General features: G+C 42.2%; 1 protein-coding gene and 1 non-coding gene across 6 annotated transcripts in view; both read right to left on the bottom strand.

The window, feature by feature from the left end:
- The window catches only part of NFATC3 (nuclear factor of activated T cells 3), a 154,132-nt gene that overhangs the window by 36,996 nt on the left and 101,213 nt on the right, over positions 1-15,923 (bottom strand). For all 5 annotated transcript variants that reach the window (XM_025370212.1, XM_025370213.1, XM_025370210.1 and 2 more), the window contains 3 exons: positions 11,658-11,713; positions 9,195-9,321; positions 1,448-2,455 (listed from right to left, as the gene is read on the bottom strand). In XM_025370212.1, the coding sequence (XP_025225997.1) occupies positions 1,448-2,455; positions 9,195-9,321; positions 11,658-11,713 (1,191 nt within the window). The remainder of the gene's footprint in view (positions 1-1,447; positions 2,456-9,194; positions 9,322-11,657; positions 11,714-15,923) is intronic.
- Positions 3,770-3,904, bottom strand: LOC112614878. The gene has a single exon (XR_003117182.1). It is a non-coding gene; the product is annotated as a small nucleolar RNA SNORA48 (small nucleolar RNA).

Raw genomic sequence — 15,923 nt, 5'->3', positions numbered from 1 at the left:
CACAGGCGGTCCTAAAACCAATTCCCTGAGTACACTGAGAAATGACTATGTCCATGGAGACTGGTTTTACAACCCTCTCGTACCAAAATCCATGAATGCGCAAGTCCCTTATATAAAACGGCATACTATTTGCATGTAATCTACTCACATCCCCCCTTTAAATCATATCTACATTATTTATAATACCAAATACAATGTAAATGCTATGGGAACAGTTGTAATATTATATTATTTAGGGAATAATGACAAGAAAAAAAAAAGTCTGTATGTACATGTTCAATACAGATGCAACCATCCATTTTCTTCCCCCAGATATTTTCAATCCACAGATGGTTGAATCCAAGGTGCGGAACCCATGCATACAGAAAGTCAACTGTACTCATCCTCCAAAACTTGGCTCAAATGTCACCTACTCACAGAAGACTTGCTGAATCTTTCCTGTGAAATCTGTTACATATCTCTGCAGATATCTTTTTTTCATTTGAGGCAGGGTCTCACTCTATCACCCAAGCTGGAGTGCAGTGGCATGATCACAGCTCACTGCAGCTTCAACCTCTCCAGCTCAGGTGATCCTCCCACCTTAGCCTCCTGGTTAGCTAGGACTACAGGCCCACACCACTATGCATGGTTAATTTTTTGTATTTTGTTTTGTAGACATGGGGTTCTGCCATGTTGCCCAGGCTGGTCTTGCAGTTCTGGGCTCAAGTGATCCACCTGCCTCAGCCTTCCAAAGTGCTGGGATTACAGGTGTGAATCACTGCACCCGGCTGAGATCTCTATCTTAATACATCCTTCATATTCCCAGCATCTAGCTTCATCTTGCAAAAGGACAGGATTCAGTAATATTTATGGAACTAACGACCTTGAATTCCATTCTCTAGACACTGTGATCTCACTATATATTCTGGAAGAAAAGATGCTATATTCAGCAACAGATGTTAGTGGCAAAGCAGATGCTAAGGCATGGATTTTCATATCTATCCTCAAAGTTATATATATATAATTTTTTTTTCCCCTCAAGACGGAGTCTTGCTGTGTTGCCCAGGCTGGAGTGCAATAGTGTGATCTTGGCTCCCTACAACCTCCACCTGCCGGGTTTAAGCGATTCTCCTGCATGCCTGCCGAGTAGCTGGGATTATAGGCTGCACCACCATGCCCAGCTAATTTTTTGTATTTTTAGTAGAGACAGGGTTTCACCATGTTGGCCAGGCTGGTCTCAAACTCCTGACCTTGTGATCCACCCGCCTCAGCCTTCCAAAGTGCTGGGATACAGGTGTGAGCCGCCGTGCCAGGCAAAATTATATATTAACATATATTTCTAATAACAACTTATTTAAAAGCCCAACCATATGCCAATAAGCAATCCATAGAAACTTTTTCATGACACTTGGGAGAATAAAGTTCCTGAATCTACACTATTTCAAGAACATATCATAGATGAACTTACCATCATCTAAAGTGATGTCCTGCAGACCAATGGTTGCAAAGTTAGGCTCTCGATCTTCTGGTTCAGGTTTAATGCTCACGGTTGCCCCATCAGGTGGAAATGAAGCTGGATCACACAAACTGTGACATATTAAGGATGAAGGTGCAGAAAGACCCCCCTGGCCTGTACTTTGTGCTTGAGTTGAGTGCTGTCCAGAATGCATTCTGGTGGTTGGAGACGGTGATGAGGCAGTTCCTGAGCTAGGAGATTGGTAAGGCATAGACTGAAGCTGAGGAGACGGTGGCCCAGAAAGTGGTGAACTAGCCAAGGGATGAGAAGCTGCTGGGGAAGCTGTTGTAGCAGACCCTGAATGTGAAGGACCATATGTAACAGGTTGTAACTGAGAAGAAGGCTGACCGGTAATCTGGTCAGCCACTGGAGAAGAAAGAGATCTTTGTCCTGTATTTGAACAATGATATCCCATTGATTGTAGATGAGGCAGGGTATGCACAGAATGAGGTGTATGGGCTAAGAGATGTCCTGTTGAGCCTGAATTTGAAGAATGAAATGGTATGGATGACAGTGGTTGACAGCCAAGATTCACTAAACCAGGAAGAGTTGCATCCTGCTGAAACAAAACTGAATCAAATTCTTGACTAGAGGCAGCATTAATAGGAAGACAAGTTGGTCCATTGTACACAACGTTAGTTTGCATAGGCTGATAGGAAGACCCCACAGGAGGTGTTGGTGTGACTTGAAAAGGCTGGTGTACAACTGGAGAAGGAATCATATGCTGTTCTTTACTAGCACTCTCATCTCTACACTGCAACTGTGGCAGATGGGATGAGGTCACCATGGATGCATATGTTTGTGGGATGGAACAAACCAAACTTCTCTGTGCTGACAGTACACTGTCATGTGAATGCCCTGAATCAGAGGAAGGCCTCTGGGTCTGAGCAGGATGAGGCACAGGCAAAGATGGAACTGAAGACAAATCAATCTCTTCTCTGTGTTCTTGCTTCATCAAAACTGAAAATAAAATGATTAAAGCAAATATTATTATATAATACATAAAATAATTCTGACAGGCCTTCATGCTAGGTTACACAACTACAGCATAAGCTGAGGGGCAAACTCAAATGCCTTTAAGGAACTTCATGTAAAATATCGGGTATTTCTCTGTGTATGTGTAGACGTACATACATATGTATACACATACACGTTTTGCTTGTGTATAATATGAATATCTTTGGGAAGAGGCACAAGAAACTATGCTAGAGTCACTGCTAGGAAGGAAAACTAGGTGACTAAAGGACAGAATTCAGAGGTTTACCTTTTACTACATACTATTTTAGTCTTTTGAATGTTTTTCACTGTGTATTTATTACCTATTCAAAATTAAGTAACTAAAACAAAAAACAAAGCCCTAGGGCCTAATAAAGTATTGAATTTGGGATCCCTGATCGGAAGCCTACCAATCATCTGGTTTTACATGTTGCATCATACACTAGAAACCATGACTCTGACATTCATAGAACTTCTGCTTTACAATGGTTCTCACACACATCTCACTTGATCCTCTGCCATCATGTGGGGATCAAAAAAAGTACTAAAATCCACAAAAAAACTAACAAATACATTCTGCAAAGTTGCAGGATACAAAATCAACATACAAAAATAGTGTTATATTTCTATAAACTAGCAATAAACATCTGAATAAAAATTCAGAAAACAATTTCTTGTCGGCCAGGCTGGAGTGCCGTGGTGCAATCTTGGGTTACTGCGGCAAGTGATCCTCCCACCTCCGCCTCCTGAGTAGCTGGAATACAGGCATGCGCCACCATGCTCATGCTTATTTTTTGTAGAGACGAAGTCTTACTGTGTTGCCCAGGCTGGTGTCGGACTCCCATACTCAAGCAATCTTCCCACCTCAACCTCCCAAAGTGCTGGGACTATAGACATAAGCCACTGTGCATAGCCAACAATTCCACTTATAATAACATCAAAACACAATAAAATACTCAGAAATGATTTAACCATGGAAGGCAGGACTCATAACTGAAATCTATAAAACACTGCTGAAAGAAATTAAAGAAGCCCTAAATAAATGGAAAGACATTCCAGGTTCATGGATTGAAGACTTAATATTGCTAAGATGACAACACTCTCCAAAGTGATCTTTTGTCAAAAAAATTGATGTCCTTGAGTCATATAAAGTGATCTTCAGATTCAATGTAATCCCTATCAAAGTCTCAGTGACAGTTTTTGCAGAAATAGAAAAACTCACTCTAAAATACACATGGAATCTCAAGAGATTCCAAATAGCCAACATGATCTTTTTTCCCATGTGTCCAAGGCATAAACCAGGTATGGGCACAGACCAAAAGCCAAGCTGGGATAAATAAGGCATTGATTCATCCCTGGCTTATATGAGATAGGCAGCACCAACCAGACATCACTCTACCCAAGTCAAGGACAACCAACATCATCTTGAAAAAGAACAGAGTTGGAGGAAATCAGGACTTCCTGATTTAAAAACTTACTACACAAAGCTACAATAATTAAAACAGTGTAATATTAACATAAGGATAGACATAATCAATGTAATGGAATAGAGTCCAGAAATAAATCCTCACATATTTGGTCAACTAATCTTCAAAAACAAGGGTGCCAAAACCATTCGATGGTTTTCAACAATGGCGCGAAGAAAACTAGACATCGACATGTAAAATAATGAAGGTCGGGCTGGGTGCGGTGCCTCACACCTGTAATCTCAGCACTTTGAGAGCCCAAGGTGGGAGGATCACTTGAGGTAAGGAATTCGAGACCAGCCTGGCCAACATGATGAAACTCTGTCTCTACTAAAAACACAAAATTAGCCAGGCGTGGTGATGCACCCGTGTAATCCCAGCTACTCAGGAGGCTGAGGCAGGAGAATCACTTGAACCCGGGAGGCAGAGGTTGCAGTGAAATGAGACAACGCCACTGCACTCTAGCCTGGGCCAACAAGAGTGAAATTCTGTCTCAAACAAAAATAAAAATAAAAAATAAAACTTAAAAACCCTAAAAGAATCAGCCATTTGCAATTAATGATCATCCCTCCACTGGATATTGATATTGGTTGGATCCCTATTGCAAAGGGATTGCCAAAAAGGTAATAAATTCAGAAATACTTTAATAAAAAAAAAAAGCAACTATTGATGGCAGTGGTTGCCCATCTGGAGTGGCCACTGCCATGACACTGGCTGCAGTGGGCGAGGTGCGGCCAGCACTGCATGCTCCACAGAGCTGGTGAGAGCTGGGAACAGGTGGAAGCCCCGCCATCTTCTGAGTTGGCAGGGCGGGAGCCTTGTACTTCCTGGGTGCAGTTGTGGCCACCCAGCTGCAGCTGCTGACCTGGGCATCCCTGTGCTCTTGGCGGGGGGAGGGGGGTGGTAGCAGGCAGAAGCCCCACCATCCTGGGTACAGCTACAGCCATTCAAACCATGGCTGCTGACCTAGGCATCTCTGCACTCTCAGGGACCCAGAAAGTCCACCTCCCCCAACAGACTCAGAGGTGCCTGCTCCTGGTACCTGGCCTCTCCCTGCTCCTGGTGCCCATTTCAATCTTGGAGGGAAGTTGAGGCCGAGCCCAGGCGATGTTGCAACTCAGCAGGGTGTGTGTATGCTTGGGGCAGTGCTGACACGCCAGCCCCCTGCTGCCTCAGCCCCCTTCAGTCTTCGGGCACTGACGAGCACAGGAGGGATGTCGAGGTAGGGGTGAGGGCAGCTCAACCCTGGTTTGCAGGCACCCCTTGACACAAACAACCTGGGCACCATGAAAAGCAACAGGAGGCAGACAGGTTCCTGGGCGGAAAGGGGTGGGTCACCAGTGAAGCCCCACCTTCAAGCTGGAGAAGGCCTGAAGCCTGGGGACTGGGCTGCCAGTCCTGCGGACCAGAATGCAAACTTACGGTGCTTTTTCCGGGCCCACCCACGGCCACCCCATGGAACAGTTAGCATGCACTTTCTCTCCTCTGAAGCCCATATAAAACCTGGACTCAGCCATACTCAAAAAGAGAAAACAGGACGACCAGCTGTGGAAAGGAGCTACCCACCTCAGGGTCTCCTCTCTGCTGAGAGCTGCTGAGAGCTGAGAAGACAACAGGACAACCTGCCTGTGGAGAGGAGCTACCCATTCTAGAGTTTCCTCTCTGCTGAGGGCTGAACACTTGGGACACCCTGGCTGCAGAGAGGAGCTACCCTCTGTGGGTCTTCTCTGAGCTGTTCTATTGCTCAAAAAAAGCTCCTCTTCGTCCCACTCACCCTCCATTTGTCCGCGTACCTCAGTCTTCCTGGGCATAGGACAAGAACTCAGTGGGGCTGAAAGAGTTGTAACACAAACAGGGTTGAAAGAGGCCCCTTGCTCGCCATGTTGGCAGCACCAAGAAGGAGAGAAGAGCTGCGGTCTTTAGGGAGCCCAGACCTAGAAGCTCCCTGAGCCAGGGCTGTGACACTCTCTTTGGGGCTCTGAGGTTCCTGGCATCTCCAAGTTTCTGGGGGCCACCATGTTCCCCAGTGCCAGCCATGGAAGCTGCCTGTGGTATCCCTGGTCTAGCTGCAGCCTCACAGGGAGCCACCACCCATGCTGGTGCCTAGAGCTGCCAGCCCCTCCATAGCCAGCGTGCCGACTCCACGCTCGCTTACTCACACACCCCTTCCCACTCTGCTCACCCTTGGCAGGCATGGGATCCAGGCCGGTAGCGCGAGCCACATGTAGCTTGCCAGGCCGAGTGGGCCCAGAGGGGCCATGGGCAAAGGTGCCACTAGCCACAGGGGTTTCCGGCTGGCAAAGTGACACCTCAAGGGTCCCGTAACAATATGACTATCTAAAAATTGTATAAGTAAAATTTTAAAAGGAATTATTTGCCATAAACAAACAAAAGGTTAGAATCTCTAAATAAAGAATTCATACAAATTAATGAGATAAACAAAATAACACTAACATAACAGAGATCAGGTCATACAACAGAATACTAAGAAGTTATTACAATTCTGTAAAACTCTGTCGATGAAGAAAAATTAAAATGTTCAGTTACAAAACCATATACAGGCTGGTCCCATTTCCATTTTTAAAAAATTTTGTTTATATGTGGATCAAAGGAATCTGGAAGGACAGAATGATAGTCTCAGAAGAGAAGAGAATTTGAATTTTTTTTTTTTTTTTTTTTTGAGACAGTCTTGCCCTGTTACCCAGGCTGGAGTGCAGTGGCATGATCTCAGCTCACTACAAGCTCCGCCTACCAGGTTCACACCATTCTCCTGCCTCAGCCTCCCCAGCAGCTGGGACTATAGGCGCACGACGCCATTCCTGGCTAATTTTTTTGTATTTTTAGTAGAGACGGGGTTTCACTGTGTTAGCCAGGATGGTCTCCATCTCCTGACTTCATGATCCGCCCAACTTGGCCTCCCAAAGTGTTGGGATTACAGGCGTGAGCCACTGCGCCCAGCCGAGAATTTGAATGTTTTTAAAAAAAACCTATCTTTAAAAAAAAAAATTACAGTAATGTACTGGCTTTTGTAAAAATTTCATTAAAAATTTCATTTTAGAAAAATTTTATTCAAAATTTCATTTTAGAAAAAAATGAAAAAAGTTAAATGCTACAGAGAAAGACAGTAACCAACCAGAATGAGTACTATACAAACATTCCTGTGTGCCTATTCTTCTGTTAGTTTATGCCACCTGATTTGTCATCTATCAACCATAAGGGCAGTGATGAGTTATAGTGCAATCGAATGTTTTCTTTCCATTCCAGAGCTCTACTGATTTCCATTCCCAAATTAATATCCTCTAGGATTCTGCCTTTTTATTGTCCTCCCAATTCATGGGCTGAAAGGCAGCAAACTCTCCTGGTTTGCCTTTCAATTACTACCATTATGAGGTAGTAATCAAACCCCCTAATCTGCTTGACTGATTTTGCTTTTCTTATTGCAATCTGGAAAGCCCTCTTCCTTCTCATTCAGGTTAGAGTCTACAATCCCTCATCTCAACAGTATTTAATAACCTCTTTGGACAGGACGTTTGCTATACCCCATTCTGGAGGAGATGCATACCTTGCCACCTGCCCTGAAGAATTTGAGTGCTACTTAAGAAAGTTAAATGGCAGGTCAACTTGTTACCAACTGGTATGAAAAACAAAAAGGGAGGAAAAAGAAAATTAAACCCCTGGGCCAGGCACGGAGGCTCACACCTGTAATCCCAGCACTTTGGAAGGCCAAGGCAAGCAGATTGCCTGAGGTCAGGAGTTCAAGACCAGCCTGGCCAACATGGTGAAACCCCGTCTCTACTAAAAATACAAAAATCAGCCAGGGTGCCTGTAATCCCAGCTACTTGGGAGGCTGAGGCAGGAAAATCATTTGAACTTGAACCTGGGAGGCAGAGGTTGCAGTGAGCCAAGATTGCACCACTGCACTCAAGCCAAAGCAACAGGGGTAAGACTCCGTCTCAAAAAAAAAAAAAAAAAAACCTAAACCCCTAATTATAGGATTAATTACAATAGTATCTGTAAATTGATGATCAACATCAACCTTCAATCAAGTCTAGAATGCTACCAGGTTTCTGTAGAGAACTTTCTCTCTCTTTACAAAAACAATTTCAAACATTCTCCATGATTGTCCACCTGTGAAATCACCCAAACTTCCCTCTGCTCACAATAGGATACTTCCTGTCATTTTTTGTGGGAAAAAACCTAAAGCTATCATATGGAAGCTCCTTAAACTCTCCATTACTAAATCTACAAACTTTCTTCATCTACATCCATCTCAATCCATCTTTTTTATTTTCCCTTCTGTTCCTTCTCCCCTCTAAGGCCCATTTTAAATCCTATCCCCTCTCATCTTTCCCCAAAACCTGACATTCTTTATCGTCACTGATGTTCTGTCTGTATATTCAAAACACTCTTGGTGTTTGAATCACCTTCTTCGACTTACCTCATGTAAATCTCACTCCTCAGTCACTAATTTCAGAAAAGATTAAACTGGTTCTTGACACTTTATAAAGAAAAGAAATATGGGGAAAATGGTTTTTGAAACACAAGTCTGATCATGTTACCTTTCTGTTAAAGCTCATTTTGTGTGTGTGTGTGTGTGTGTGTGTGTGTGACAGAGTTTCGCTCTTGTTTCCCAGGCTGGAGTGCAATGATGCAGTCTCGGCTCTCTGCAACCTCCACTCCCGGGTTCAAGCAATTCTCCTGCCTCAGTCTCCCGAGTAGCTGGGATTACAGGCTTGCACCACCACGCCTGGCTAATTTTGTATTTTTAGTAAAGGGGCAGTTTCTCCATATTGGTCAGGCTGGTCTTGAACTCCCGACCTCAGGTGATCCTCCCGCCTCGGCCTCCCAAAGTGCTGGGATTACAGGCATGAGCCACTGTGTCTGGCCACACTGCCTTTTTATGGTGCTAAGGGTACAAGGGGAGTTCATGACCCAGGAACACACACATACTCACAAACACCTGCCCCTCTGTAATGCTGGGAATTTTTGATAAAAATTCTGAAAAAAAGACCTTAAAACTATCATTCATCTTCTAATTTCCTTATATTATTACAAAATACCAACTGAGACCACATATAATATTTAAAGTCAACAAAACTTTAGAATGAGCATCTGTTGGTGTTTTCATTGTTTATAAGCACTCTACCTTAAACATTCTAATATAGGATTCATTAAATAACTTTTTATTCATTAGGAAAGAAAGCTCTATAGTAAACCATCATGACTCCTCCTCGTACCTGGTGTGTAAGTAAAACGTTGAGACTGGCTTTTTTTCCTCTTGCCATTGCAAAGATAAAAGTGCACCTGCACTGCAGCTGTAACTGCTGGGTTATGATATGGAGGAACTTCAAGGACAATGTGAGCCTAAGGATGGAAAGCAAGATTGTGTTACACTCAGAACTAAAAATGAAATGCACCTGTTAAACACATCACAACTCATGAGTCTTAACTACAAGGCTCCAGCATAGATAATTCTGCACATCAGCTAGTCATATACATCATCTGGAAATTTACTATAGGGATACTTCAGTCTTGAAAGAGATTAAGACCTTTAATCAATAAAAGAGAAACTGCTTTTTACTCAGCCAATTGGGTTTCTGGTTGTAGCAGAAGTAAAAAGTCTTACATACTACGTAGTAAGATGTTTTGCTCTACTGAATATTACATGTTACTATGTTTTTTTTTTTTTTTTTTTTTTTGAGATGGAGTCTCGCTCTGTTGCCCAGGCTGGAGTGCGGTGGCATGATCTCGGCTCACTGCAAGCTCTGCCTCCCGGGTTCATGCCATTCTCCTGCCTCAGTCTCCCGAGCAGCTGGGACTACAGGCGCCCGCTACCTTGCCCGACTAATTTTTTGTATTTTCAGTAGAGACAGGTTTTCACCATGTTAGCCAGGATGGTCTCCATCTGCTGACCTCATGATCAGCCCGCCTCAGCCTCCCAAAGTGCTGGGATTACAGGCGTGAGCCACAGCACCCGGCCTGAGTTTAGATTTCTTTTCTTAAATTTTACATTCAAAATGTTCTAAACTGGAGCCAGGTACAATAGCTCACACCTGTAATCCCAGCACTTTGGGAGGCTAAGGCGGGCAGATCAGTTGAGGTCAGTAGTCTGAGACCAGCCTAGCCAACATGTTGAAACCCCATCTCTACTAAAAATACAAAAATTAGCTGGGCATGATGTTGCATGCCTGTAGTCCCAGCTACTCAGGAGTCTGAGGCAGCAGAATCGCTTGAACTTGGGAGGCAGAGGTTGCAGTGAGCCGAGACTGCGCCACTGCACTCCAGCCTGCATGACAGATTAAACAAACTAGGATTAAACAAAACGTGTATCTACATCAAAAATAATTTTACAAAACCCAAGGTGAAAATCTTTAGCCCCAAACCAAATGCAATCCTCAACCTAAATTGCTCCAGATGTTTGGAAAGCACTGTAGGAAGTGGTATTCCCTAGCCCAGAAAATACTCTGTCTCCATTCCAACCACAATAACAAGACCAAAACTTTCAATGTAGAATCCTAGAAGGCTTAACTAAATAGCTGAAGGGTTAGAAATAGTGTGTTAAGTACACAATTCCCTAAGGACTTGTCTTGCTCCTTTTACCTACTACATATGTTCTTTCTCTTTTTTACTTCTCCATGAAGGCCTATACATATGTTCTTTATTGAATTTGTTTTTATTCCTAAATGAGCTCAGAGAAATTAATGATAATTTCAATAAGAACCTTCTGATGGTCTTTCATTTCTAGTTTCTCTCCCCTGTATGCAATAGGGAAAAAACAAGACACTAACTGGCTATCTTTTCTAAACTTTAATTTAATTTGCTTTAATACTAGGTAAGTATTTTACTTCCAAACCTCTAGAAATTGTTTTTGCAGCTGGAAACCATCATTCTTAGCAAACTATCACAAGAACAGAAAACCAAACACCGCATGTTCTCACTCATAGGTGGGAACTGAACAATGAGATCACTTGGACTCGGGAAGGGGAACATCACCTCTAGAAATTTTACTTTTTTAGACAGGGTCTCACTCTGTCACCCAGGCTGGAGTGCAGTGGCATGATCATGGCTTACTGCAGCCTCGACCTCCCAGGCTCAGGTGATCCTCCCACGTCAGCCTCCCAAGTGGCCGGGACTACAGGTGCATGTCACCACACATGGCTTATTTTTTGTAGACACAGGGTTGCTCAGGCTTGTCTTGAACTCCTGGGCTCAAATAATCCTCCTGCCTCAGCCTCCCGAAGTGCTGGGATTATAGGCATGAGCCTCATGCCCGGCCTAATTTTACTTTTTTATTAATCAATATACAAAAGAGTCATCCATACCATAAAGCAGCATTATTCAATTTTCTATTCAGTGTCTTAAATATTTCTTAAGAATTAAGGTGGGCCGGGCGCGGTGGCTCAAGCTTGTAATCCCAGCACTTTGGGAGGCTGAGATGGGCGGATCACGAGGTCAGGAGATCGAGACCATCCTGACTAACACGGTGAAACCCCGTCTCTACTAAAAAATACAAAAAAACTAGCAGGGCGAGGTGGCAGGCGCCTGTAGTCCCAGCTACTCGGTAGGCTGAGGCAGGAGAATGGCGTGAACCCGGGAGGCGGAGCTCGCAGTGAGCTGAGATCGCGCCATTGCACTCCAGCCTGGGCGATAAAGTGACACTTCGTCTCAAAAAAAAAAAAGAATTAAGGTGAATTTCTTACCCCTTGACATTTTTCCCTGATTATCTTCCCTTCTACCTCCCAATGAGGTCGTCCATCTATTGAAAGAAAGAGTTTATAGTTAAAAGAAATTCATATCAGAAAGCATACAGACAAAATCTAATGCATGTAGTATCACAAATTTATTAGCAAAGGGGATCTTTTTTCCAGACTTCCATTATGAAAATAAAATGTAAATGCATACAAATGGGGAAAAAATAAGGAGAAAGATCATGGGCTGCCCAGGTTAGCAGATCCCACAGAGTTCATTCTAACCATCTACCCAAGTGATGTTTAAAAGCCCTCTGAGAACACCCCCATCAAGTGGTGGCCAACTTTTGCTTGTGTAACTAAAATGATAGGAAACTCACTTCCTCACCAGGTAACTCTTTCCATCTTGGATAATAATTGCTGCTAGAAAGTTCCTCATGATAAATGAAATGTCTCTTTATGGTATCCAACAACTAGTCTAAATATTATTCCTTGCTGTCACAAAATAAAATCTTGATTGCTTCTCTGTGAGATTATATTTCAGATGTTGAAAAGCTGTTATATCTGCTTGTGTCTCCTCTCCTACTGGCTAGCATCCCCAGTTCTGTGCCTATTCCTTACATAATATTTTAGACTTCATGGTCTCTGGTTAAATATGCTCCTCCAAATTCACAAGGCCCAGGACTGAATAGCCTACGTGAGAAATAACCAAGTGTGGTACAGAATGACTGAGGCTCTAACCACTGTACATGGAAATGCTGTGTCTTTGTTAATGAAAGCTTTCTTGAGGTGCAGGGGGGAAGTTTTCTCGGGAGCACCATATGCTGACTCTCACACTAAGTATATGACCAAGTGTCTATACATTTCCTACTGCCATGTTCCCACACTGTGCACTTATGCAGCTGAGTTGTTTTTTTTCTCCCAACACTTTGTAACATTACTTACTCCCAGCAGGGAGACTTCATTTTGTTGGATCCCTTGACTTGCCAAAATATTTTTTAGATACTGATGGTCCTAAAAAATGTTTCCTAGGCTTTCCAGATTTCTGTCACCTGAAGATTTGGCCAACACATTTTCTGTCTCTTCATCCCAAGTGAACTACTCATTTGGAGACAGCCTTATCTGCTATTAAAGCTCTCCAACTGATGTACAATTATTCCAAAGCATTTTTTTGTGTGTGTGTCATGGGCATTCACTCAGTGACTAAGCCACACACAGCTTGCAGCACTTCTTCATCTGGTCTGCGAAGTTATCGTGAGAGATTTCATCAAATGCTTTCCAGGTTGTAACCATCACTTTCCAGTCCAGTAATTAGAAAATGGCTACTTCTGCTGCACAAGAGATACTACAGGCAAGTGCTACACCTACTTAGAATTATAGCTCAGTTCAGCAATCATTTGCTGGATCCTTATGTGCCACTTTGTGTTACTGACATAACTGAGACAGGATGCTCTGCCTTCAGCCTGTGGATGAAAGGCAAATGCAAACAGTTCATTATAATAAAATGTGTTGGGTACAATAATTAATAAAGGTACACTCTGGATAAACCAAGAACACAGGGATCAGGGTCTTTAACCTAATCTTGGGGAGGGGTAGTGAGACAAGGAAGGCTTCCTGGAAGAGCTCTTGAACTGAGACTTAACATGAGACAGAACTCATATGAGGAAAGGGTAAATTATAGACAGAAGAGACAGCATGAGCAAAGACAAGATGACAAGAACTCCTAAGATACAGAGACTTACAAGTAGCTGTGATGTTGTATAAAGTATGAGGCAAGGAGCAGTAAGAAAGAGGGTTGGAAAGACTGGCAGCAGATTACGGCCTGAATGCCATAATAAGGAGCCTAGAAAATGAAGGGGATTGCTGAAGGTGCTTTTAAAATGGGAGTTACATGTTTACAACTGCAATCTCCTCTAAAGCCAGTAACTGTCACCATTTAACATGATTCAACTTCAATCAAAAGTTCTTAAATGTGAAGCTCTGGGTCAAATAAATGAATTCAATAATACCTATTAATTGTATTCAGGCACAGATGAATTTTTAGAGTGGAAAGGAAGGGATGGCTCTGAGACACCATCTCTTTCTCATGCTCCTTATTCACGTAAAACGTGACACCTACAGAAAGACACTCCTTGATGACTTGATATAAACAGTTCACAATTCAGTCTCTATCACTCTACCCTCTTACTTCATACAGTTTTACCTGGAATAATCTTGTTCATTTATTTGTTTATAAGTGCTTCCCCACTAGAATGTAAGCTCTATCAGAGCACGCAACCTGAAGGTTGTATTCAACATTATATCCCCAATGCCTAGACTAGTGTCTATATCACATAGCAATGCTTCACAAATAATTGATGAATTAATAAATGATGAAACAGAACTGATGTTTTTTGAAGACAGGCAGGGTATGGGTCAGGGTTGAAGGGAAGTGAATTTTAAAGGAGAAGAAGACAGCCACATACTTTCCAGCTCAAAGAGAAGATGCTATTATTAATCAAGTTAAGAAACCCAGAGAGATAAACTAGTTTGTGAAGTCAGGTATGTTTTCATATTTTAAGTCTCAGTGAGACATTTAAAAGCAATATCTAGTGGGTACTTTAAATTTCAGGTTAAAATTTAAGAGAAACATGTTGCTACAGAGAGAGATTTGGGAGCTAATAAAATTTATCAAAAAGAAGAAAGATAATGAGAAGAAAAATGAATATAAAACCTTAGAAAATATCTATATTTAAGAGCCAGAAAAATTCACATAAAAAGACGAACAAGAATAAAGATGTGTGAGAACCAGATAACAATAAAGTCAAGGGGGAAAAGTGTTAAGAAGGAGAGGAAGTAGCTGGCTGTCAAATTTTTAGGTGATTATGATTTCAATGAAGTGAAAGACAAAAGATTAAAGAGTAGCAGGTAAGGAAATGAAAGCAAATGACACTACTTTTTTGAGAGGGTGGATGCTAAGCGATAGAGAAATGAAACAAAAGCTTAAGAGGATGACAGATTTAAGAGAAAGGGAATGTTTAGGATGAGAAGACAGAAACATAATTAAACTCCAAAAAGAACGATCCAGTAAAAAAAGATAGAGAAATTATAAAAGAGAGGTGATGGGGGCACAGTATAGCCTTTAATACTTAAGTTTTAAAAAGATAAAAGAATGAAAACTGATAATAAAATTTTAATTAAGAAGAAACATAATAAACAAAAAAAAAGTGAAAAGAAGTTAAATACAGAAATCAGTGAAACAGAAAGGCACACTGAAAGGTTTGATAAAGCCAAGAACTATGGAAAGACTGGTTGAAAATCCAGAAATGGCATAAATAAATAGCAGGAATAAAAGAATGGGGGATATAACTCCAGATGCAAAAAGAGAATACTGTGAGCTAATTAATGTCAACAGATTTGAAAACGTAGGGGAAAGGAATAAAGTCCTAGAAAAATATATATGACCAGGCGGGCACAAAGGCTCACACCTGTAATCTGAGCACTTTGGGAGGCCAAGATGGGCGCATCACCTGAGATCAGGAGTTCGAGACCAACCTGGCCAACATGGTGAAACCCCATCTCTACTAAAAAAATACAAAAGTTAGATGGGCATGGTAGCGGGCACCTGTAATCCCAGCTACTTGGCAGACAGAGGCAGGAGAATCACTTGAACCTGGGAGGCAGAGGTTGCAGTGAGCCAAGACTGCACCACGGCACTGCAGCCTGGGAAACATGAGTGAAACTCTGTATCAAAATTAAGAAAGAAAAGAAAGAAAGATATACACGACCAGAACAAACTCAGGAAGAAACAAATCTGACTAGTCCTGCAACCACGAATAGAAATATATCACAAGTTAATGGCTCCCCACAAAGACAGTTCCCTGTCCAGAAGGTTTTGGAGGTGAGCTCTGTCACATGTGCAAGGGAATATGAGAGTACCCAACACAAATGCTGTTAAGGAATGGGAAAAGATGAGGCACTTCCCCCAATTCATTCTGCTATTCAGAATATATAAAGAATTCCTTAAGTCACTAAGAAAATGAAAAATGATCCAATGGAGAAAATAGCCAAGGACACAGTTATTGCACAGCAAATGAATATGAATGGTCCATAACAACCTCAATAGCTATCAGGGAAATTCAAACCCAAACTTCAAGATACCATTTCACCCCTACTGGATTAACAAAATTTAAGAATTTTAATATTCTTGCCTATGTTTACCAGGTACAGCAGTGTCAAAAACTGGACAATATCCAAATATCCAGTAAGAGAAACGATAATAAACTGTGGTACATTCAT

Source organism: Theropithecus gelada, chromosome 20 (genome assembly GCF_003255815.1).
Source record: "Theropithecus gelada isolate Dixy chromosome 20, Tgel_1.0, whole genome shotgun sequence".
Lineage (NCBI taxonomy): Eukaryota > Metazoa > Chordata > Mammalia > Primates > Cercopithecidae > Theropithecus > Theropithecus gelada.
The sequence above is the reverse complement of the archived record's forward strand: the minus strand, read 5'-3'. Positions and strand labels throughout refer to the sequence as shown.